Raw genomic sequence first — 23817 nt, 5'->3', positions numbered from 1 at the left:
ATTAAAAGTATTCTGGTATATTTTCTATAAATATTCATATTAAAGTGGTCTTTTGTCCAAACATACAAATACAAGTCCAAAATAGGTACCAGTCTACAAGCAGAGCTCCCCGCTTAAGCCCTGCCCACTGCAGGGCAGCACTGTAGCCTCGTGGGCACCTTGAGTTCCTTTGCTCCCTGAGCCGGAGCTGCTGTGTACAGAATCTCCACTGAATCCCAGGAACATAATTTCAAGCAACAGATTTAAGAAATGTGGGCAATGTTCAATAGGAGAAGCTAGTTAGGAGAGAGTAGCCTCCAGTGGAAGCCAGCTCTACCTTCAGAGAAAAGGGATGCATTTTTTTTTTGTGGGCAAAATGCAGTACCTGATTGCAGTATAACTTGTAGCTAGTAAACCTTCCAGCAAGTCTGTTTGCCTTTTAGGTACACAGTACCCAAGCCCCAAGAGAGTTCGTGGTTGCAGAGAGACAGTTTTAACTGCCAGGTTTGGCACCAGCTTCTGCACTTTTTCCATTCTTGACTCACTTCCTTTAAACCTCCAGAAGGAGATCCAGCTCTTCCATAGGCACCCGCACTCTTAATTCTTTCTCAGTCATTAGATCAAGTGCTTCTTGCAGCTGATCAGGGAAGTACTCTATTGCATCCATATAGAGTACCTAGAAAACAATGCTAATATTAAAACATTTTTCTCTACCGTCTTTCTAGCATAAGAAGATACTTGACAACAAGGAACACATGCAAACAACTCTGCAGCATGAATGCAAGAAAGTGCCACACATTATTACAAGTATAATGCAATCAGTTTAGTACTTTTACAAGGACAGTTATACAGATGTCCAATCTTTCCCAATTCATGCTAAATCCTTCCATTCCAAAGACTAAATGTAGGTCAAATACTGCAGCAGTTATAGCTTACACAGACTTCACTTGGGCTCCTGAATCATATATTTAAATATAACCTAAAACAACAAAATCTAACTTGCCTACTTATTTTTGCTACCAACAAGCTTATAACAAAATACACTCTGCAGGACTTAGTCATTGCCAGATGCTACAGAGACAGGTACTTACTAACTTAAAGAAGCAGCACAGTACCGCTCTGCTCTGCAAGGCATCACCTACTGCCCTTGTCCCCCTTTGGAACGATGCATCCCTTGCTTGCAAACATTCTCACCCTTTTTTTTTTCTTTGGAAAGTGCTCCCTTCATCTGCATGCAACTCATTATGATAACTAATCTTTTTTTAAACAGAGTTACAAAAATCAAAGTCCTCGCTATATGTTTATACCTTCTTTGTGCTTACCTTTGCCCAAGGACAGTTCTGAATGGCTCTGTAAAATAATCCTTTACTTTTCTCTGTTTTTCCTAGTGAAGCCTGTGTGGAAAAAAAAAAAAAAAAAAAGAAAAAAGGTATTGATATTTCAATAAACAGTGATAGCTGAAATAATACACAATTATTTCCAAAACAGAGAAGTTTGCACTGAAGAATAGTCAGTGCTGCTCTGCTGAGGGGTCTTTCTCACTAGATCCTGCGAGAGCTGCACAGTTCTAAGGGCTAAGACAAGCACTGGAACACACACTAGCACAAAGCTGTACATTTCACTTAAAATCAGCCCCTTTGCTGACAACTATTACTGCAATGAGCAAGAGTGCAAATGACACAGAACTTGCACCAGATCCGCTACAAGAAAAACACCCAAGATCTTTGGACAAAGGGAAAATCTTTTTTAACTGAAAGACAGAAAACAGCCAAGTGTCCTTGGATTGCCATCAACTTGCTATCACCTTCCTTCAACCTCATTTTTCAAATAAGCACCTTGCATTTGTACATGTCCATTTGTACAGATTTGGGTTGCAGCCATCACACATATTTATTGTGCATATGCCCCATCTTGCTCAGGAGCTGGTGAAGGCCACATCTCTCTCAACCATTTCTTCTGCACTCTCACAAAAAGTTCATGTTTTTCTTTCAATTCCCTGACAGACCCTACGTCTTCCTTTATGCTCAAGGGGGTTCAATATATCTCTCTTGCACTGAAATTAATTCATCAAAATACTGAGCTGGGAAAGTTTTTATAATATGGATAAAATAACAGAGAAAAATAAAATACTTGAGGAGTCGAAATAAAACAATGCCTTCTATTATACTTGACCATAACTAACTAAAAAAAAAAAAAAAAAAAAAAGAGGAGTGATGGCAGATTCTGGGCATCTTCATGCACTGTATTTTTATAATTCAGATCTGAAAGTGATATAAAAACCCAGATTTGAATTTGACTGAAAAACTGAAAGCCTTACAGTTTCCCTACAAATCTACTAGTACACCTGAAGGTAACAAAAACAAGAGATGTTTGTTCACTGTCTTAAAAATAAAAATAAAATAATAAAAAAAAGCAGAATCCTACATCCCTACAGTTTGCTTCCTCTTTTGCTAAATTTTGCTCCCCATCCTATTTGTCTTTATATTGAGTAACACTTGGCAGAATCTCCCCATTCTCAGACGTTTTGAGGAACTCTTCGTATGTAATTATAATCTATACAGAGTTACAGTGCAGTCTCTTCCATGTATCTATGCTAAAACCATACTGCAAAAAAACAACTCCTAACCCCCACGAGTTACGTTTTCCCTAATATTCCAAACAGCCAGGAGTGTTACCACCTGCAGATGCACTGCCTTCCCACCGATATGTATGCTATGCAATACTCTGCATTCATTCGTGTTACAGCATCATATTGATGGTCACGAGAAATTCCAAGTGCTATAAATCAGCTAAGGCCAACGCTCTCCTCTCACCAGAAAGTGCAAATACATCCTCCACAGCAGCGGGCAGTGGGTGCCATTTTCACTCTGAACTGCGTGCTCAAACAGAGCTATAATCCGATTTGTTAAGCCCGTTTCGGGAATAGTAGCGTGTACTTCACCAACATCCGCCCTGAAACAGAGAAAGAGAAAATGGGAAGCATTTTAAGCATGAGCCAAGGGGCCACGTCCAGGTGAAGGAGGACAAAGATGGAGCCGTGTCAACCATTCTCGTGGTACTGTGAGTAGTCAGACTATGAGCTCAGCATGTCGGAGAAGGGATTTCTTGCACCCATTCCTCTAAATAGGAAGTATCAATTAAAAGAAGCTAAACTGGATATTTTTATGAATATTACTTAAGCATGTTGAAAAAACAATGCTGTCCAACAGGGGCAGATACTTGTCCTCGAGTATAACCATGCACCATGACATAACGTGGAAAGACTGGACGCAGGCTCTAAGCAAGCTGGGGCTCAGCGCAGCGCTCGGCCCGGCCGCACTGAGCGGGGCTCCCCCAGCGCCTGCATCTCTGGCAGCCAGGTGCTGTGTCCTCCACAGGCAGGGCCCTCAGCCAGGCTGGCCTCCAGCTGGGATTACAACAGGGAACCGTCTTCCTGTCCATGCAGTAGCATAAATCCCACAGGCTCGGTGCATAACACAAAGGGAAGACACTAGGAGCATTCGGCATCCACTGAAGTGTTGCTCTCTAGCCACAGCTGACACAGACTAGGCTAATCCTGACGCTCAAGTCACAGGGGAGAGCTGCACAGTGCTGAGGGCAGCATCGCCTCTGCCGCATGTGTCCCCCCAGCACACAGCTTGTTCCAGCGTATCCCACGCTTCCCCCTGACGCGCCCCGCTTTTTCCAAAGGCTTTTGAGGGTGTTGCCTCTTATCCTCACCTGAGCCGCAAGGAATAGTCAGGATTAAAATCAGGATTTAAAAAGTGCTGTATCTCACATTGTTTTATATAAACTACTACTTAGCTTTTAGAGCTAAGACATGTTCATGTCTCTAAACTACATCTATGCATCTAAACAAGTAAAAATAGAAAACGAATCACGAAACAGCCACACATTATAGACATTTTCCTAGTTTGTCACTGCAGTATTAAACATTCTCTTTATCCATGACTGTGGAAACATTTATCTTTCTATTGCAGCAGCGTAGCTCTCTGCTCTTTCAACACCTGACTTGCCAACACAAACATAATCTACAGGAAAAGCTAATGCCAGCAGAAGATGACAATTGTGAAAGAACTAAGTACTGCAGAGAAAATCATCTCACCGTATTTTTACATAAAATTCTAGTAACAATAATGAAAACTTAACATAGTGTCCGTGTGTAATTAACAGCAAAAGTTAATCACTGTATGAATTGTCCCTGGCTCTGGGGGCTGCTGCAGCGCTGCTACAACCCAGGTTCCCATCGCACTGGCAACAACGGGCACACCTCCCGCGCTGTGCCCATTGCCAGGCTCTGGCAACCAGAGCAGTGCTCCAGCACTTCAAAGTACTGCTAATTATATAATTCCACCAAGTGCTAATACTGAAAGCTTGCAGCAACATCAAGCTTCATGGTGATGTTTTTCTAGAGCTTTCTGTTGCTCTATGCAGGACACAGAGAACAAATCTGTCACGGTGATTAGGTGTAGGTAGCACCGCAGAGGTAGTTCCAAGCAAAGGCTTCACACCATTAAAGACACTGTGCTCCAAGAATGGACATGTACCTCTGTTCTCCACACCTCCTATTTGCTCATTTTGCTCCTGGGAAAGGTGGAAAATGAGGAATATCTGCTGAGCCCAGACCACACTGTGAATTCGGGAAATTTCCAAGCTCTTCTACATAGCAACAGCTCCATGTAAAGATTAAACTCTCAAGTAATCGCTATGGAAACAGAGAAATTTGCCACAATTGTATTCCGTGATCCAGGAATAATACAGGGCAGTGGGCTCAGCAAGAAACTAAAATGCAGCTCTGTTATTACACTCCTTAGCTCTGTAGTACTAAAATTTCTAAGCTAATAATGTCCACTTTGGTCCTCTAAGCTCATAGTAGTTCTTTTTTTTAATTACTTAAAGAAATGATATCCTGATAATCAGTGTCAAGTAATCAAATCAACAAACTACCTAGACTATGAGAAAAAACAGGAGATTACAATCGTGGTCTTTAATTCCATTCAGGACCCTGCCATTAACTCACTGTCCAGGCTTGAGCAAGAAAATCTCCCTCAGCTGCAGCTTTTTCTTATGCAAAATGAGACCATTTCCCCTTTTCTGTGAAGTGCTTAGACAAAGCAGGAAAACAAACCAAAAAAAGGAAAAAAAAAAAAAAGAAAGAAAAAAGCCACAAAAGCCCAAGGGCCTCCCAGGTATTACCTCTGGACAGTGTCAATGAGTGTTTTTCTCATCTGCTCTGCTCGGATTGCGAACAGCCATGGCTCTAAAGAGAGAGCGGACCTCGTGATCCCGTCGAAAAACCTCCGTGCTTTGCTGGCGCTGTGAGACTTCCTCTGGGCGAGGACGAAGGACCTCCAGAGAGCCAGGTTATGGGGGTGCCGCTTCAGAGCCGCCGCGAGCGCCTCTCGCAGCGGGCCCAAAGGGTAGACACTGATTTTCATGTGGAACCTGAGTAAGTTTGTGTGCAGCACTGAAAGGTCTTCGAGCGCCGCAGGGAAATTTGGGACAGCAAGATTCTCTCCAGGATTTTCACAGTTCTTTGGATCAGGGACTTCAAGCTTTTCCGAAGCTTGTGCATATATTAGTACTGCCGCATCAATCCCAACAGTCAAATACTGGAAAAGTGCGTAACAACCAACCAAGTTAACCAGCTGGTTAGAGTCGCTGACCTGATTCTGATTAGCAGCTGAGATTTTGTTTAAATAATCTTGCACCTCATGGTCATATGTCTTCCTAGCTTTCAAGATATTAACGGATACTACTTGTCCGCTATAAGGCACATATGGTCCATTTTCAGCCAGTTTGGTCAATATATGAACAGCCCGTGACATGACGGCTCCTTCCAGACTTTCTAGCAGTTCCACTTCCAGTTGGGCATAGAGCAGACTCAGGCTGCAGAGCTGGGGGTTCTTCACTCCTCCTGTTCCTGCTGTGCTAAGAGCTGTATCAAACACCTTCCTAGCATCATCAATGTTCCCAAGTAGCCATTCCAGATAGGCATACAGCTTCCAGAGGGAGAGGTGATTGCGGTTGTCGGGTGCTTTAAGGAGATTCTTGGCCAATTTTTTACTTTTCCTCCCTTGCACTTTCAGCTTCTTCTTTCTTTTTGTTTGGAGACACTGAATTATCTGAAGAGCACAGTGAATAAAAGAGACATGAGAAAAAAACAAACAAACAAAAAAAAATCACAGCACAGCATTATTTGATTTCATTTGTTTTTGTATCATTTCACACTTCACCACTGGCCAGAGGTGCTGCTACTGGGTGTTGTAAGTTGGCAGCACTGCCTGTTTTCAGCCATAAGCCACCGCAGTAGATTTCTGAGCGAAAATTTTCCGAGTAAAAATTTTCACTCTTTAAAAGAGACCAACTCCTGACACGAAGGAGCTGCTAATCTGAAATTGTTGAGAAAAATAAATGACAAGTATCTGAATGACCAGATGCTCGGATAAGAGGGAGAACTTGTCCGTAAGAATAACACAATACTAAAGCTTCTGAAATATTCAAGTCAGGAAGACAACCTTAGCTCTTTAATAGATGCCCACAAAAGAATTAAAGAAGGTTTACTTAAATAAACACATATTCAAGTGATTAGGTGCTATTTCCTTCAACAACACTGTAATGTAATTTTTTTAGGAAAGACTAAGTTTCCAATGGTGATCTATGGTAGAATAGGGTATCATTTCTTTCCTGACATAATCTTAACTAACATTTCTTTACCTAAATACTCGGTCCTACAAGACTTACCTGTTTTAATTAAATATAAACATTAGTATCCAAGAAAGCCACACATCACAAAAACAACTAAATGAAAAATCCACAGTACCTTAGATATTTCATATTGCAGCCAGCAAGCAGACAGATTAGATTTTTCCTTTCCTGAAAACAGCATGAATAGAACTTGAAAAGCATTCTGTATGAACTCCTCTCCTTCCTTATAGTGGCCTATGTGATGTCGTCTTCTCTGCATTGTATCCATGTGACCAATACTGTTGAATCCAAAAAGCTGCAAATCCATGGAAGTCAGTGGCTTTTCATCAGAAAGAACACTGTCAAAAATGTTATTTTCATCCATGGCAATGTAGAGGCTTGAAGGAAAGAGCCTACTTGTACATGGAACTCCCAGGAATTGCAGAAATGAGTACACTAGTCGACGCTGAAGATCAGGACTAGAGAGCTGGATTAAAGATGGTCCAAGGTCATCAAATAATACCTAAATGCAAAAAAAAAACTCTGTTAATTGATGCAATAAGAAAAAAAAGCAAATCTTAAATTTATATAATTAATGACATAAGTTTTCAAGTCAATAATAATTTATAATTTCTATTAAATGATAAGGGAATTTCATTCAAATTGATAACAGACAAGCTGAACAAGCAATGCAATCTTTCACTAAGACTCCAAGGTTGCTTAAAAGATATTTCTTTCTTCTGGATCATTGAGGACCTCCAAAAGAAACTTGCACAATGAGGCTAAAAGATATTACTGTTTATGCTATTTAACTCATTGGTATTTGGAAATCAGTATCTGATTGCACCTAAACAGCAAGACATCCTTGGCTTATTTAAAGCAGCTATTTTAAACACATGCAGATGAGGGAAAAACCACATAACAGCAAGGACAGACCATTTGGTTACAGCCCTTTCCAAAGTTCATCATGACCCTCCCAAGGAGTTCAGCAGTCTCAGCAAAACGGTACATGTGAAATGGGAATTCCAAACAGAAGACAAGAATTACTTTTTTAAAACATCCACTAGCACTGAAATCATATATAAAGAATATTGTCTTATCATCTATTGTTTGTCATATAACAATGACCTGTCTTTCTGGATCTTCACAGTCTTCTTCAGGCTGCTTCTTGGTTTTGTCTGGCCTCCAGGGTAACCATTGTCTTGCTTCACGTGAATATTCAACATCCAGCCAAATTTGCCATTTTGGTAGAGTTTTATTCTTTATTTCTTGATCCTCGTCTATCTCTTCATCATCATCATCTATAAACAAATGAGGAACAACCCCCCACCAAGATTACTACAGAAAAAAAACTAAACCACCAATTCTAACAACCAGACTTAGCCATGTTATTCTAACAGACATGAGATTGAGCTGAAAATTTGCACATTGGAGTTTTGATACCAACTGTGTAAAAGCAGATCTCCAAGTTTTTTGGACCAGAGGATCAGTGTCAGCACTCAAACTTCCTCACAAGGCAACAAATGAGTCCCCAACTGGCTGAGACTACAGTACCGTCTACAGTTTGCGAGCTACGACCAAGAGACAGTCATCTTTCTATGTAACTTAACTTGCCCACTTCTCATATGTGCTTTATGAATATTATTGTTCATAAACCATTTTCAAAAGTAGTACTATAAGTAATTATGGTTACTTAAATAATCTTTTGGGAAAAAAAGTTTCATTCTTCTTCTGATCTAACAAAGAGAAGAAACTTTTCAGACATTTATTCTTAGGGAAACAAACTATCCCTCAGGAAACGCCCATCTATCACTGCAATCCTTACTGGGCTATCAATACGATGAAAAAGACCTTATGGGATAAGGGCCCTATCATTACATATGGGCACAGGGCTCAATGAAGGGCTCACATCTCAAGCCTTCCCTCTGTTTTTCATTGCTGGAAAGGATGACAATATTCCATGAACAATAGAAAAGAGAGAACATAAAGCAGATATTTTTCCTCCCAAGTGGGATACAGTTTGTTTTAATCTTCATAAATATTTTTGAAAACTAGTATGCAAAACTATGAGAGAAAAAAGAATAAAGGGAAAAAAAACTTTCATCATTCTAAATAAACTCTTTAGAAGAACACATGGAAAACATCTACACATGTTGATGTGAGCATACCAGGCTCTGTAACAGCTACCCAGCCACCCTTTTCTTGCTGGTGCATCCATGCATTCCAGCCTTTGGCTCCTTTTTCTCCAATTCGAGGTTCTCCGCTATCCCAAAACGGTTCAAAGAATTCCACCTGTAGTACAGGAGGGAAAAAAAAAGCAAAGCAAAGCAAAAAAAATCTGTCACATATAGAAGAATCATTCTGTAAAAAGACTAACTGGGTCATCTTCAGTTTTTCAGTATCTTGTTTAATGAACCCTAAACCAGAATACTTTTTTAAGGGATCCTGAAGTTAATTTTTTCCGGATCACATATTCCAGTCTTTTGTCAGGTTATTACATCAAAGTGCACATACAGTTATGGACATTAGAATTTGAAGTAGGTGCACATGTGAGTGCTCACACAAGAGGAAGAGCTTAAAAGTAGTGCATAAAGAATGAGGTGAAGAAAAATGAAGCACTGGACTTTTAAAATAAAGTAGAAACATTCAATGAAAACACCCACTATGGCAGACACCAGTTCAACCAATGTGTCAGTGCTGAGCTGACAACCAATTGATTTTTTTTCATTCTTTAATTAGTAAGAAAGAAGACACGAGATGACTGGTTAACACACTTCCATTATATAGAAAAGAAATGGTCATTTGGCACTATAGAAACTTTTCTCTGCAGTGGAAAACTGCTGGGGCTACCTTGAAAAACCCCAAAATAAGTTACAATTTAAAATGTAATCACTTGTCCTTAAAGGTTCATCCCTTTTTTTTCTTGTTTTGTTAATAGCATCTTTTATAACACACAGAGACACAAACCCGTTTAAAATGAAATTGCTACCTGTCCCCTTGTTGGTAGGTCCTTTACACTGTCAGGTTTGAAGAAGGTGAAGTCAATCAGAGCCTGAAACAAAGACACTGCTTTCTCCGAATGGCCAGCCTGTCTCAGAAAATGGCACTGCTGAAGAAAAATAGCTGTAAATAAAGGAGATAAAATATTAAAGCTTCACAAGAAGTTTATTGTCTTTATTATGGGTCCCAAATATACAGAAGATAAACATGCTCTAGCAAGAACTGCTGTAGAGCTTAGCTGTCCTGGAATGTTATCAAACCGAGGACTCAAACACGAAGGAACTGTCACAAATACATGTCAAAATTGTTGTAGTTCATCTGCTTTCAAACCCTTCACCTTATATATGTGTCCCAAATTCATGTCACACACGTACTGCATTTGATGATGAAAACAATTTATATGTAGGAGGTCTCAACTTCGTTTTATCCAGCATCTGTCACAGTGTCTTTGGAGATGCTGGTATTATTACAATTCACACAGTAAGCCAGTGTAACAAATACTTTTCACATCATTTTTCCAAGAGGTAGTTACATTGGCAATATACCTTGTAACAAAGCATTTTCCTTCCAACTGTCACTCCCATTTTTTTTCTATTCAGGTAAAAACTCAGTTAAGAGAAGTCTGGTCTCTTGGCTAAAGCATTAACACTTGCAAGTAGACAGCCCTACCCCTGTCCTTCAAAAGTATTTCTGTAATCACTGCTATAGCCCTGCTACACAGAGCCTCAAGGTCCACTTTACAAAGGGAAACACGGCCCCAGCTTACTTGTTTATATATTCATATATAAATTCAATTGATTGTGACGACTGTCTTATTTTTCTATACATGCAAATGGCAAATGTTGTACTCTGTTTGCTCTGCATGCAGACTCAGGTCAGATTCATTGGCATAAAAATTTGAATTCAGCTGGGACAAAACAGGCATTTTGCTAGCATCTCCTGCAAAGGAACCTATTTTCTTCTAATCGCTAAGAATCAGATATTTAAAGATATTTAAAAAAAAAAACAAAGAGTGTGCATAAGCATTAACTTTACAATAACAAAAGCTAGTAAATTTGAACTACTAAATCTCAAACAAAAATTTGGAAATAAAAACTGATTTAGACTTCTAAAACAATTTTTCCTTGCTTTCCCAGATTTCATGGTTTAAAAATGACCCCTGTATTTCCAAGAGGTAGTACTGTACGCTGCTGAACACTAGATGGCACAGCCTACCACTACTAAAAAGCAGCTCTTGCACTTTGTAAAAGGCTGAATATAAAAGCCTACCATGCAGTTACAATATCATTCCATAACTAATTTGTGAGTGGGTAATTTGGTAATTTTCCTAATAAGTAAAAGGACACCATCAGTCCAACTTCAGCCCAGGAGCTACAGATGGTCGAGGTACTAAAAAAAATACCAGACCATTGGAAGTTTTCCCATTCCTGCTATTTGAGTCCTGGGGTGAGGGTGGGAGGGGGGGAGGATGCAAGTGTGTAATAAATTACTGTTCATACACACACACACAAGAGTGAATAGGAACAAAAATGAAAATTTTTGTTCTTTTTGTTCAGAAAAATTCTGAACCTATGCATTGTCAACAATGATGTTTTCAGAAAATATTAAACAGTTAAATGGACCCTACTGAACTATCGAAAAATCAATAGTTAAGCAAATCAACTGTGCTCCCCATGAAGAGAAAAAAAGAATCCTTCCTGTTTGAGAAATAAAGGCTCAGTAATTCATTTGCCCTGACAAAATGCATGCTGTTGCAAGAAGTGACTTAAGGGTCAGAAATTAGAGAAGGCAGATGTACTTAGAGAACATCAGGCAGTCCAACATTCACCTCTAAGCACCAGATTTTTCCTTTATAGGACATTTTCCAGTATTTGATCCAAGACGATTGAATGAACAACGTAAGGTATCGCCCTTGAAATCAGCTGGCAATCCAACAACTCAAGTCTTTACACCCAGACTGGATATCACGTAATAGCTGCTATATAGCTCAAATGGAACAGAGTTTCCTTGGCCTACACCACATATGAAGAAAGATCAACTATCTCATAATATTCTCCCATAGTTTTAAAATAAATTTTAAAAGAAAAAAAAATCCATACTTATAGTGACACCAGTATTTCCCGCCTGAGTGTTCTTTATAGATCAATAACCATGACAACCCTTTGAGACAGAGAAGTCAAATGAACTGCAGCACCATAGGTTAAGTCATCTGGCTCCAAATCAATTTAAAGCTTGTGTCAAAACAGAGCATGAATCTATTTCTTTCCTGGATGTGGTCCAGCATCTCACTTATTTCCTTACAGGGATGATTATATAAAAAATTATAAATTGTAGATATATGTATATAATAAATACAGGAGACATCATCATCTGTTTTAGAGTTCCAAATCTGCTGACAGAGTTCAATCAAGAAAATTTCACGCCAGACTTTCCATCACCTTTTTCTTTTCCAGATTAAGGTGAGTATGAGATTCCTGAACACCAGATAACTGTCTCTTTCACAAGCCAACCATTTTAAAAAATATATTTTCAAAGATAAAAGCACATCTCTTTGGTGTTGGCTGCAATTCTCTAACCTTGACATTTGTACTGGAAATGGTGCAGCACATTAGACAAACTCTCCTGGGGAAGGAAAGCATCTACTATATCCATATTTGGTTGGAATATTTGTTTCAATTCTCAGCTCAGGAATCAGGATACCAGACATTTTGAGGAGAATAAAAATCTCCCATAATATATATGAAAACCTTTTTCTATAGAGAATGCAGTAAACTCCTATAAAAACATTTCTCACCATAACATATAAATAAATAAAAATAAAAATAATATTAATAAGCAATGAATAAAATAAATAACAATAACCTTACCTAACATAGCTTCTTCTGTGCCAGGCAGTAGTGGATGTGATACCATACTACCATCATGTACAGCTGCCAACGTAGTCAAACATTTTCCATAGAGACTATTGATTTTTGAAACAGAAAAAGTACTGAACTGGCTTTGACAGAACAGGAGATATTTTTTCCACAGGTCTGGACTATTGGGATGTAAGAAAATTAGCTTCTGCCATTCTTTGATCAAAGCTGGTGGTTCCCAGAACTCTGCGCAAATCTTCAGCCTGGCGAGTTTCAGGTCAACATTACCCGGATTGCTTTCAATAGCTCTCTCTAAAATAGCTAGTTTCTTTTCCAAGATTAGCTTCAGTGATTTTCTTCTTACTTCCTGCTCTCCCTTACTGGCATAAGGACTAGGTCCTTTCATCAATTCATCCTTAAAATAAAAAGAAATCATGACAACATTAGGAAGAACCACCACAGAGGAACGTTGTCATTTGTGAAAACCAATCAACAGATCACTCTTTACCATTAAAGCTATGTAGTTCTAAACAAATGAAACTACAATATACCACACTTTTATTTAATTACTATATTGCCAATAATTAGGTCAGAAACATACCTGAAAAGAAACAAACTCCATCCAAGCATGAATATCTCTTGGGTTTTCTCTGACCTTCTTGTTATGCTCTTCCACTTTGGACAGGAGAACCGAGCTGGTATTTATCCCAGGCTCTTGGGATGCCTGCTGCTTTGCAGGTTCGAGGGCTCTTTCTTCACATCCTTTTCCTTGCAGCCACATTGTAGTAGATGGATCATAAATCCCAAGAGGATTTACCTCTGTTGAGTCTGGAGGATCAAAAGTTTCCATGTGGGGAACTGGTATAAAAGTAGTGGAGTCAGAGAGAGAACTTTTACTGTGAACAGGAATCCCATCCGTGGTCAGCATCTTCACATTGCTCTTCGTGAAATAGCGCTCAGGTTGCTTCTGCAATCGCTTCTTTTCTGATGCAGAATCAGCCCATGTTATACGTTGTTTCTTCACATCTATGCCAAGACAGGATTCTCCTTTCCTTTTATACCTTGTATGGAAAAATACTATTAAATCTCTTAAAATACATTTTAGAAAAGGCACCTTTTTTTCGAAAGTAAGCCTACATTGAGCACTTCAAATTGACCCATGTAACACATAGACCAAGACTTAAGAGTGTAAGAAAAACTTGATATCTTGGTATTTTTTTTATGCAATGCTTCAATTATATGTTTTTTGCTACCATCAAAATTACTATTATATTACATTTCCTCTGACTTAATGTGTTAGTAGAAGATCTTCCTCCAATAATTTTAAGCCATTTAGACAAACCCAGAGAAAGCACAACAGATGCAATATCATTTAAGATTTTTATTCAGATCAGATTAATCAGACACCAGTAGTTCAGTCCTGTAGTATCTTTTTGTATCCCTAAGCTTCTATCTATCTTAGATGCCAATAAGGGGAGGTAGATGGCAGGATTGAGATGAAGAAGGAAAGGAAGAGTTCTGAATAAGAGTGGAGAGAGTCCCCAGTGATCCTAAAAACTGACAAATTAAAATACTACCAAAAATGTTATTTCAGTGACTGAACCAGTGATGTGCAATTCCAAAATACTACTTTCCACCTTAAGCAATAGGCAAGTCTGAAGATGGCACAGAACTGAAATGGACTGTAGGTAGGCTATTGCACTACAGAGATACAGACACTAAAATAAGCTCCGTAAATCTCCTCTTTGCAAATAGTTATTTTTTATATCTAACAACCATTGACAAACATATCAAGGAAAAGGTCACAAACAATACACAAGGCAAGGGTATGCTCCCTTAGACGGGCAAGTCTGCTATTGCATGTAGATGTGTTCTGAGGCCCTAACACCAGTATCCCACCAGGGATGTTAATACGCAATTTCATCTAATATCACTTGAAACAGAGCAACCTGTGCAAGGAAGATACCTTTTAAGCAAAGTCTGGGTAATCTAACATAGAATCCATTTGCTAAGAAGGTAGTGTACCTTTCAGGCAAGGATATCTAAACCTGCAAGTAATCAAATTTCACAAATACTGTGTGCAATAATTAGCATCTTTGTTTTCCTTTTTACTCACTGATACAGGGCAATAAAGAGATCAAGAAGTATGATTACCCACATACTAGGTAGGACAGAACAGAACCTAGGATTTTTGACTTCAAACTCATGTTTTTATATCTGTCCCATGCAGCCAACTTGAAATGGCAGTTCTGTGAGTTTACACACTCGCAGGCTACTAAAAGTAAATGCTTTAAAAAAAATTGATGATGTACTTTATTTTTATTATTTCATGGTATCTTTTCACTCTTAAAATACTTCCACATAATATGAGGCTTATTTTGACATAAGCTAGTCCTGCATTTGTTATCATCTCTCATTTTCAACATAAAAAAATTTTATAGCTTTTCACAGCCAGACTGAAGTTAACGAGTCTTGAGACAGACTGAATTCCAGTACAAACCAACATACTGCACCTTGCAATATCCCCTCGATATAGAGATTTGTAGGTCCAGTTTGCAGGATCTGATTTCTTGTCTATTCTGAACGTTTCTGATGTGAAAGCCTGGACATCATCAAGCCAAACAGAACGATTGCTGGTAAGATTTGATGTTTTATTATCTAGACTGAAGGGGGGAAAAAAAAAAGAGAGAAATATTTTCTGAATATTTGTGGCACATAAGCAGCATTTACAAAACCAGAAAAGGTTGCATTTCTGTAGCTCATAGTAATTTGCTGAAAGTTATGGTACATGAATCATTATCATAAAGTTAGTTACATGCTGGCAAACTGGAATTACACTGAAGAGGCCATCAAGACAATTAATAACAATAATAAAAAGGCAAAAACTCATGGCTTTACCAGGAGCTCCATGATTATTAAATGCAATAACCAGGTTTACTTAAATTTTTGGTAAACTATAATCTAAAATTGTGAGTCTACTCATTTTATCAAATGCATGGGTATAAAGTACAAAGTGGTTTATAAATTATAGCTAAATTATTTAAGTGGAACTTGCCATTAGCCTAAGAACTATGGGATACTTCGAACTCCTCATCAGAATTAATGTTCTAAATATGTAACCAGAGTGTTATAATCTTGAGAAGCTTTCTAGAATTCCACATGACTTACGACACTTAAAGAGATGCTGTGAATCACAGACAGAGCAAGTGATACTATTCACATAACAACTAGGGAATCAAAGAAAGGCAAAATGGCTGCTCAAATAAGCAAACATGATGATAAGCAGGGAAAGGTGATTTACATGGAAAGTGGACAATTTCCACTAATCCTCACCCAGACTGGGATACTTTGAATGAAATGATCAAAATCCAGGTGAAGGAAAAAAATGCAGGACTACATATGCCAAACTGGGATTTTTTCTGCTCAAAGATCACACTCACACTAGAAATCTATTTCCTTATTCTGAATAGGAATGACACCTCCACTAATTACACAGTATTTTATAGCTTCTGGAATCAACAAACAAGATCAAGTAAAACAATTTCAGACACTCAAATACCCAGTTAGATGTAGTATGAACAAGATATATGAAACATACAGCATATATCAAAAAAACAGTTAAAGGCTGGATGTAATAAATACCGCTAGATTCATACAACTCTTAATATGGGAAAAAAAAAGAAACTACCTCTGTGAAGGAGAAGGTATTGTTACAAGGCAAAATAACTGCCTTTTAAGCTGCTGGATGAAGAACAACGTTAAATACAATCCCTCTCTAACATGTCTCAGTTAATCAAAGGTTCATGAAAGGAAATAAGAAGCTTACAAAAATTTAAAATAAGTCTCTGCCTTTAAAAGTATGTTTCATTATTGCCATTCCCTGTTCTGTTCTGAAGAATAAGACACTGCCACCAGTGGCAAGAATTTCATTCGCTAAGTTAAGGAATCATATAGATAAACAGACTGAACTTGTATCTGGCACTATACTAAGTACATACTTTGGAGCTGCTGCTTTTTCACGACTTCTACCACTTCCTGTGGTTTTGTCTTTGATGCTCCTAGTGTCCAAGTCTGATTCACTGCTACTGGAGTCCTCTCTGCTTTTCTTTTTTGTTTTTTTATGGTGGTGATGTTTTTTCTTTTTTCTCTTCTTAGTTGTCTTGTCTAGATTCTCATCTGTATCGCTTTCCTCTGACAGATCTGATCTTGAAGTATTCCTGGTTGGAAACAATTCCTTAAATATTTTACTAGTAAAACTGTTTAAAAAAAAAAAACAACACAAAAAAGAACACCACTTTCTTTCAAAGCGTGCAGTCCTTTCACCTTCTATCTTGATTCTCCCTATAATTTTGGAGATGAGAGTTAACGGCCACAAAAACTATACTTGTGAAATAATCCGCATTAAATGAAAAAAATTTGTTGTTGTTGGTTTTGCCCCCCTTTCCCCCCTCCCCCCCCCCGGATTCTGGAATGACTGAATTGCCAGTCTTAAAGTTTGAGTTGTCAAAGATATTTTGATGTGTTAACTACATCAATATCCATACGTTATCATCATCAAATTCAAGAATGACTTTCAGCTTGAGCCGTTAAGACTTCCCAACTCCTTTGTTAAGTCAACTCTGGTCAAGTTAGAAAGATCAGAAACCTTTCAGGGCAATCTTGAAAAAGAGAAAACGTGTCCCTTTTTTCCCTTCTTTACAATTTGCTCAAGAAATATTGAAAACATTTTTAAAAAAATCACTTTCAGTCTAATTTTTTCTCTCAAAAGACTGCTGTGGGTGACCGGCATTAATGCTGTCATGTAAAATAATGTAGTAACAAACATTACATGCAAATGACAACTAACATCAAAAAGTCAAAAAAAAGTCAGTTTTTTTTGCAAAAAGCATGCATTTCATTGTATGCACTACCTGCACACCCATACTTAATGATGAGCGGAAATGACATAAGTATTTGCTTAAGAATCAGATATATCTAATTCCTTTACTATGACACAATCTCATTTTAAACCGTGTCTGAAACTATCAGGAATATTTCAGAGAAGTGACAAAGCTCAATAATCGTCAATACATCAGCAAAGAATATGCGTTGTTTCAAAAGCAGGGCACATCCAAAAAGAGCCTTACCCAAATCAGTGTCTTTATTTAAATGTACTAGGAAAAAATAGATGCCGCAGAATAAGCGAGGAGCGAACCCTGCTCCACACATACTCCAGTAGAGTTACTGCTCATTGAACTGAGAGTGTGTGCTATTAATACGCAAAAAAACCAAACTAACATATTTCTCTGGGTACTTTTTCCTTTTCTGTGTACAAATTCTTTTTCAAAGATTCAAATATGGCATTTTTATTGTAGCACACTATTTGAAGGGCAATTTGTGAATTTATTAGCTTCATAATATTAAAAATCTGAAAATATTTGAAGAAAAAAACAGCAATTAGAAAAAGTTTTCATTCACACAATATATTTATACATGAACATAGGAGGTACACAAGAAGTGGTATTCAGCTGTGGTTTTTATTATGAATATTTTCTATCACTACCAACAATAGTCAACATAAAGAAATGAATTTGTATCAAATAAAGCTGGATTTGAGTTCCAAAATTTGCAATGATTACAAACGCCAATAACGGAGTAACGGTTCCATTAATTACTAAGTCTTGATTATAGTCTAGATATGCAGATAAAAACACCTATTTTAGTGCAGGTTGCATAACACTTCCAGTTCTTCAAAGTTGTCTGCTTAAAGCTCATTTTTTGTAAAAGAATATAGTCAACCACTTCAGTGATGGGCATTTTCTGTACAGCTGCATGTTATATATGCAATATTTCATTAATTCACACATTTGGCTAGTTTTATAAAAGTAAAAAATTTCCTATACTTGACTGTAAAATGGCTGATTGAACTGTTTTCCAGAGAGAAGTCACAAAGATGATAATCTTTACATTATTTCAAGGGTCACTTAGGGCATTCAAAAGCTAATGAAGAATCATGATCACTCGCTCCCTCTCCTTGCCAAACTAACAATGATTTAAACGCAGCTGTGTGAAAAAGAAAATGGGAATGTAATTATATAAGTATAATTTCTCATTATTTTAAGTTAAAGGACATAGAAGCATTATTCATACTGTTAGACGTGACTCAGTTCAGGCCTTTTAAATAGTGAGCAGTGAAATGAAAAACAGCACTGAAAGCTCCTGAATTTGGTCACACAGAACAAAGGATAGGCAGGCCATAAGAACAAGGCTATTTAGAAGAATATTGAAATATATTCTACCTGATTAGTGGTGATTTTTCAGGAGCGAGCTTTGCAGCTTCTGCAGTGTGCTGATGCAGTCGGAGCGCATCCTCTGCTGAGAAGCTTGGGTTACTAAGCCAGTCTAATTCTGCAGGTAAAGAAAAAACATGAGATAAATCCAAATGAGCTTGCTGTGCTGTCTGAAAGTTGGAGATTCATCTAGTCAGCAGACAGCTAAATTCACAACAAAGTTACTAAGTCATTTTTAATAGACGAGCATTTTGGAAAGCAGTCCATGAAATTTCCAATTTAGCAAATCACTGGGTTTTAACAAACCAAAACAATAGGGAACTAGAATCTTTCCAAAACATCAATTTAAGCTTTATGTTTAAGAAAATGCTACAGTTTCTATGGTAGACATTAATAAACAAAATCTTTCCTGTTGTAAAGATCCCAACCTGGATAATAAAACTGAAAAAAAAAAAAAAAAAATACAGGAAGGACTTAATTAACCTAAATGTAGTTAATAAATGCAATATACCTTAAATTTAAAAATGCAAAGAATATACTGTACTGCCTGTACAGAAAATACTTTTAACACAATCTTATTGAGAATTCTTACCAAGAGTGGGCATTCCCATCAGTTTTTCTTTGAATATAGGTCATAACACAGAACTAGATTCTCATTCCTCTAACCATCATTAGCCTTTCAAACAGCATTAAAAATAAATAAATAAGCTGACTGATATCATTCATTTTGACATATCAGTTAGCATTTAACATTTTACATCTATACCTGATACCTTCAGGTCATCAACTAGATGCTGACAGGGTATAGGGTATAGAATGTGATTTTGCTTAGGCATAGAATTTAACTGCAGTCTCTCACGTGTCAAAGCACTGGAGATGACAAGAGGAAGATGCTTTGTCTCCCTGGTGGTCCCTCATGCTCTTTACTGTCATCTTAGCTCAGTGATCTTCATGCCACACTCTGGTCTCTGTGCCTTTGACTACACTAACCTCTAGCCCTTACAAAGCACGACCTTATTGCCTGTCAGGCTAAATCTCTCTCCTCCTAGGAAAGCATTTCTCTCAGAAACATCCCTTCATAACAAAACTTTGTCTCATGTCCCTGAATCATTGCTCACAAATGGGATTAAAGTGGGGCAGGCTGCAAAACTGTTTACTACTGTAGGCTAAACCCACTGAGAAGTAAGAATTCCCAAGCAAAGCTCCAGCCCTCCCAAGGGACCATCCCAGCTCGATGAAGTGACTTTCCCTGCCTCATATGAACCTGGATGTCTGTGCAATGCAGAACCTACAATGCAAGGAATGAGAACTGGCAAAGACCAAAAGACACTTCCCAGAAAGTGCCCCAACCAGTACGCTACAGAACACTGCCATGCAGCACTTCTCAACTCATCAAACAGGTAATGCAGACAGTAAATAAAAATTCAGTTGTGTAGCTTGTGTGTCCTTCTGTCCAGCAACCAGAATGGACATACCTAGGACAAATGCATTGCCTCTCTGCTGCAAATTGTCACAAGAATCATTTTGTGTATCAGGGAAGTATTTTAGAGATATTAATGCAAAATTAAATTAAATTGAGAACCTAAAACCATGATTCTTACTTGCCTATTTAAAGGATGATTTAAAAAAAAATAAAAAGATTTAATATAAAATAATCTATCCCAACACAAAACTACCCATTTTAAGTGTCTTTGCTTTTTAAACTATAAATCTACCACAGAGCATTCTTCCAAAACATTTGGGGAATTTCAAGATTGAAGATTTATGCTGGATTAATTCCAGGCAATCTTTGACTCACCTGTCAAAAGAATTACTTGCTCTGCTGGAGAATAGTGTGTTGTGCAAGAATAAGCTAATTTCTTACTGAGTTCCTGTAAGGGATATATTAAGCAGCAACCTACAGGATGAATTACTTCTTAGAAGAACTGTATTTAGTATTTTCCAGGAAATACCAACTTGTTTTTCTCAGATGATTCTGTAGCAATTCCACTTTTAAAACACATACAAATTCAAAAAATTCACATACCTGATAACTGCATAATCCTATCAAGTTAATGTTTCAATAAATGTCACAGTTTTATGCAGAGTTCTGTCTTACACCTGAGACTAATGTGATTTTGATTAAAAAGAAAAAAAAAAAAGTATCTGCCATAAATTATTTCTCCTCATTTTTGTAATGAGGAATTGGTGTAAAGGAACACAAGAGGATACTGTATTCCTGAAATACTGTTCTCTGCAGATGAACTCAGAGCAAATCACTGGTCCACATTACTACAGATATACACAAATGCAACTAAATTCAGTATCTGTACATATGAGCTTTTGCTTATTTACAAAAACAAAGGAGAATACAAAATAAACTTTTCCTTTTCATGTTTGTAATATCACTCAGATATACTTAACACTTATTGCTTGGCAGGCTCATTAAAATGACCTACCAGTACAAAACTAGAACTTATTAGCCCCACAGACCTTAAAATCATTACACTTATTCCAAAGATGTATTACACATTTATACACTTTGAATTCTTACAGCTTCTCTTTATTCTTAATAAATGATTTGTTTCCCTATGTAATGTGTAAATAATTCATTAGTAACCTTTGCAGGAGGCTAAGATACAATTTTTTCCATTCCACAACATACAAGTCAAACCCTCTGGTAAATAATCTCCAGTGAATCAGCTGGTTGAATAGAAATATTTCAAAACATTAAAATGCATTCCCAATTTTAAAATTTTACACTTTTAAAATCATTTTTACTTGTCCAATGTCTAAAAACGTTTCCTATGTGCAGGGACAGGAGTTACATTCTTAAAGATCTTTCATAATAAACCACATGTATTGTTTACTTCTACTATCCGCATCCACAAGCGCAGTAGCAGCAGGAGTCCAATGGCATTCCTTGCATTGCTTCCCAAGCCAGAAAGATTTACAGTGCACATCCGCAGAGGCAGTTTTTAAGATTTGGGCTATACTTTCTCCTGCCCTTCAGAATCCTGAAAGTCTGCCTTCAGTAGAAACCACCATATCATTCCAACTATAATTCAGATTGTAAATAATGCTGTGCATAATGCTTACTGCTGTCAGGGAGCCAGTTATTACCATTGCTCTGTTCAGCAGCATTACTAATAAATTTGTAATTCAACTCTTACCAAAAACTAATTAAGCTTGACAATGTAATTGCAAGGAAGCATATGTGAGATTATTTCACACTCTTATAGGTGTCTGCAACTAACAGGATAGCAAGAGTGTGCAGCAGTACTTGTTTCAGATATCACTTAATTTACAATTGGTTTAGGAAATTTTCTAAGAAAAAAAAAAGACATAGAATGAAACGTGAAGAGAATATTATAGCCTCAACTTCTATAACACTACAAAGCAGTCCTTAATGATTGCAAAAGGCACCTCAATTTTGCATTAAAAACATGATCTCTGTCTCTTGCAGACTTTGGCTTCATATTAGCTCTGAGAATCATCTATCAGAGAGATATCAGAGTTGCCACTCATGTTCTCACAAGCTGAATGTGTGAAATTTGATACATGCCACTATAAAAGCAGTTCTAATTAACACAATTTTTGTAGCTTGTACTGAAATGTGGTAGTTAACAACAAAATGCAGTATCATCTAAAATGTAAAATGAGCAAGAGATGTTCCCTTAAGTTTTGTCCATGATTGTGATGTCCACTTTTAGAAAGACCTTCCAATGGAGCCCCCAAAAAAGCTCAAGAAACAGCGCTAATAACTGGATCTAGATCTGAAAGTCAGTCTTAACCTCTTTTCTGTGACCTAATCTTCCAAACAGGTATTCTGTGATGACACAGAATATGCATAACAAATCTAAAGGCTTAATTCCAAGATATTTAAAATATAAGCAGAAGTTACTCTTGCTAGAGAAGTCTGGCTGTATCTCTGCTGCTTCCCTCTTCCTACAAGCTGTACTGTGGGATCTTTTTATTATACACTAATCTACTACTCCCTGCACCAAGTATCATTATCAGAACGGTTCCCGGCATGGCTAAAACATCTCTGCACTGCCAGGGTAGGTATCAACAGCTTCAATACCACCCATGGGAACCACCAACCTGCTTAGGATTTGGAAAGCAGCAACCACCACCCTGTTCTCCTGAAGCTTCAAAAACTCAAATACTGAGACAGGACCAGATACATACAAAAATTAACCTATGCAAACAGTTCTGTTTAAATACTTGCTTGCTGTGGGGTCTAGCTGATAAAACAAGACCAAGGGGTGGTAGAGGACTGCAGCCCAACGCCATCTCCCAGCAGAAGTCAAGGCTGGGATTGTGCAGACACATCAGAGTTTGGTAACACACACCAGTTCTTCATCCATTTAATAAGGTATAACTTGCTAGAAAGCAACCATGACTGTTGAAACATGTTTCGAGCACACAACGTATATGCCCAAGCACATACATAGGCACACACACATATGAATGTTTCCTGTGTACAAGGGAGGCACATCCCAAACGGCAGCACTTACACAAATGCCTCAGCAGCGGGACTGCACAGACCCGGCCAGGCAGCAGAGCCTCAGGTGCGCCCCAGAGGCGGCGCCCCCAACGGCTGCGGCCCAACGGCTTCGCGCCCAACGGCTGCGGCCCAACGGCTGCCGCCGCCTTCCCGCGCGCGGCACCGACCCCAGCAGCCCCGCGCGCGCAGCGCGTCATCACGCGGGGGCGGGAGCTCTGCGGAGCGGGCCGGGCTCTCCCGTTCCGTCCCGTCCCCGCTGCAGGGCGGGCGGCCGGGTCAGGCCCCTCAGAGCGCACGCCGAGGAGGCGAGAGGCTCGCGGAAAGGCTGGCCCGGTGAAGGAGGCCGCGCGGGGCGGCGAATGACTGCGAAACGGCCTCCCAAGCGCCGGCCCGCGGGGCGCTGCTGGGGGACGGAGGTCTCCCCCGGGATTTTACCTCTCCGAGAGCCGTCGCCGCCGCTGGCTGGGGCTTCCCCGGACTCGGCAAAGGCCGGGAAAAGCGCCATGTCCCAGCCCGCCTCCGCCGCCCCTGCGCGGCC

At 38.6% G+C, this 23817-nt stretch overlaps 1 protein-coding gene across 1 annotated transcript; it reads right to left on the bottom strand.

Annotated features, from left to right (window-relative positions):
• Nucleotides 1-18: 18 nt before the first annotated feature.
• On the bottom strand, nucleotides 19-23784 carry NRDE2 (NRDE-2, necessary for RNA interference, domain containing). The gene is made up of 14 exons (XM_026046408.1): nucleotides 23715-23784; nucleotides 18800-18908; nucleotides 16520-16738; nucleotides 15035-15184; nucleotides 13123-13582; nucleotides 12534-12936; nucleotides 9656-9789; nucleotides 8835-8958; nucleotides 7795-7967; nucleotides 6803-7189; nucleotides 5176-6104; nucleotides 2793-2931; nucleotides 1302-1373; nucleotides 19-655 (listed from the first exon to the last, which is right to left on the bottom strand). The coding sequence occupies exons 1-14, from the start codon at nucleotides 23782-23784 to the stop codon at nucleotides 530-532; spliced, it is 3495 nt and encodes a 1164-aa protein (XP_025902193.1). The 3' UTR covers nucleotides 19-529.
• Nucleotides 23785-23817: the final 33 nt, after the last annotated feature.

Source organism: Nothoprocta perdicaria, unplaced genomic scaffold (genome assembly GCF_003342845.1).
Source record: "Nothoprocta perdicaria isolate Ctin4 unplaced genomic scaffold, notPer1 scaffold_108, whole genome shotgun sequence".
Taxonomy (NCBI): Eukaryota; Metazoa; Chordata; class Aves; order Tinamiformes; family Tinamidae; genus Nothoprocta; species Nothoprocta perdicaria.
Note: the sequence above shows the minus strand (reverse complement) of the source record. Positions and strands in the feature narration are given on the sequence as shown.

Excerpts from the sequence above, each read along its gene's own strand:
- NRDE2 (XM_026046408.1), bottom strand. The coding sequence starts at position 23,784 with ATGGCGCTTTTCCCGGCCTTTGCCGAGTCCGGGGAAGCCCCAGCCAGC. Across the intron at positions 9,790-12,533 it reads CACAGAAGAAGCTATGTTAG|CTATTTTTCTTCAGCAGTGC; the intron begins GTAAGGTTATTG and ends CTTTATTTACAG. Across the intron at positions 656-1,301 it reads AGAACTGTCCTTGGGCAAAG|GTACTCTATATGGATGCAAT; the intron begins GTAAGCACAAAG and ends ATTGTTTTCTAG.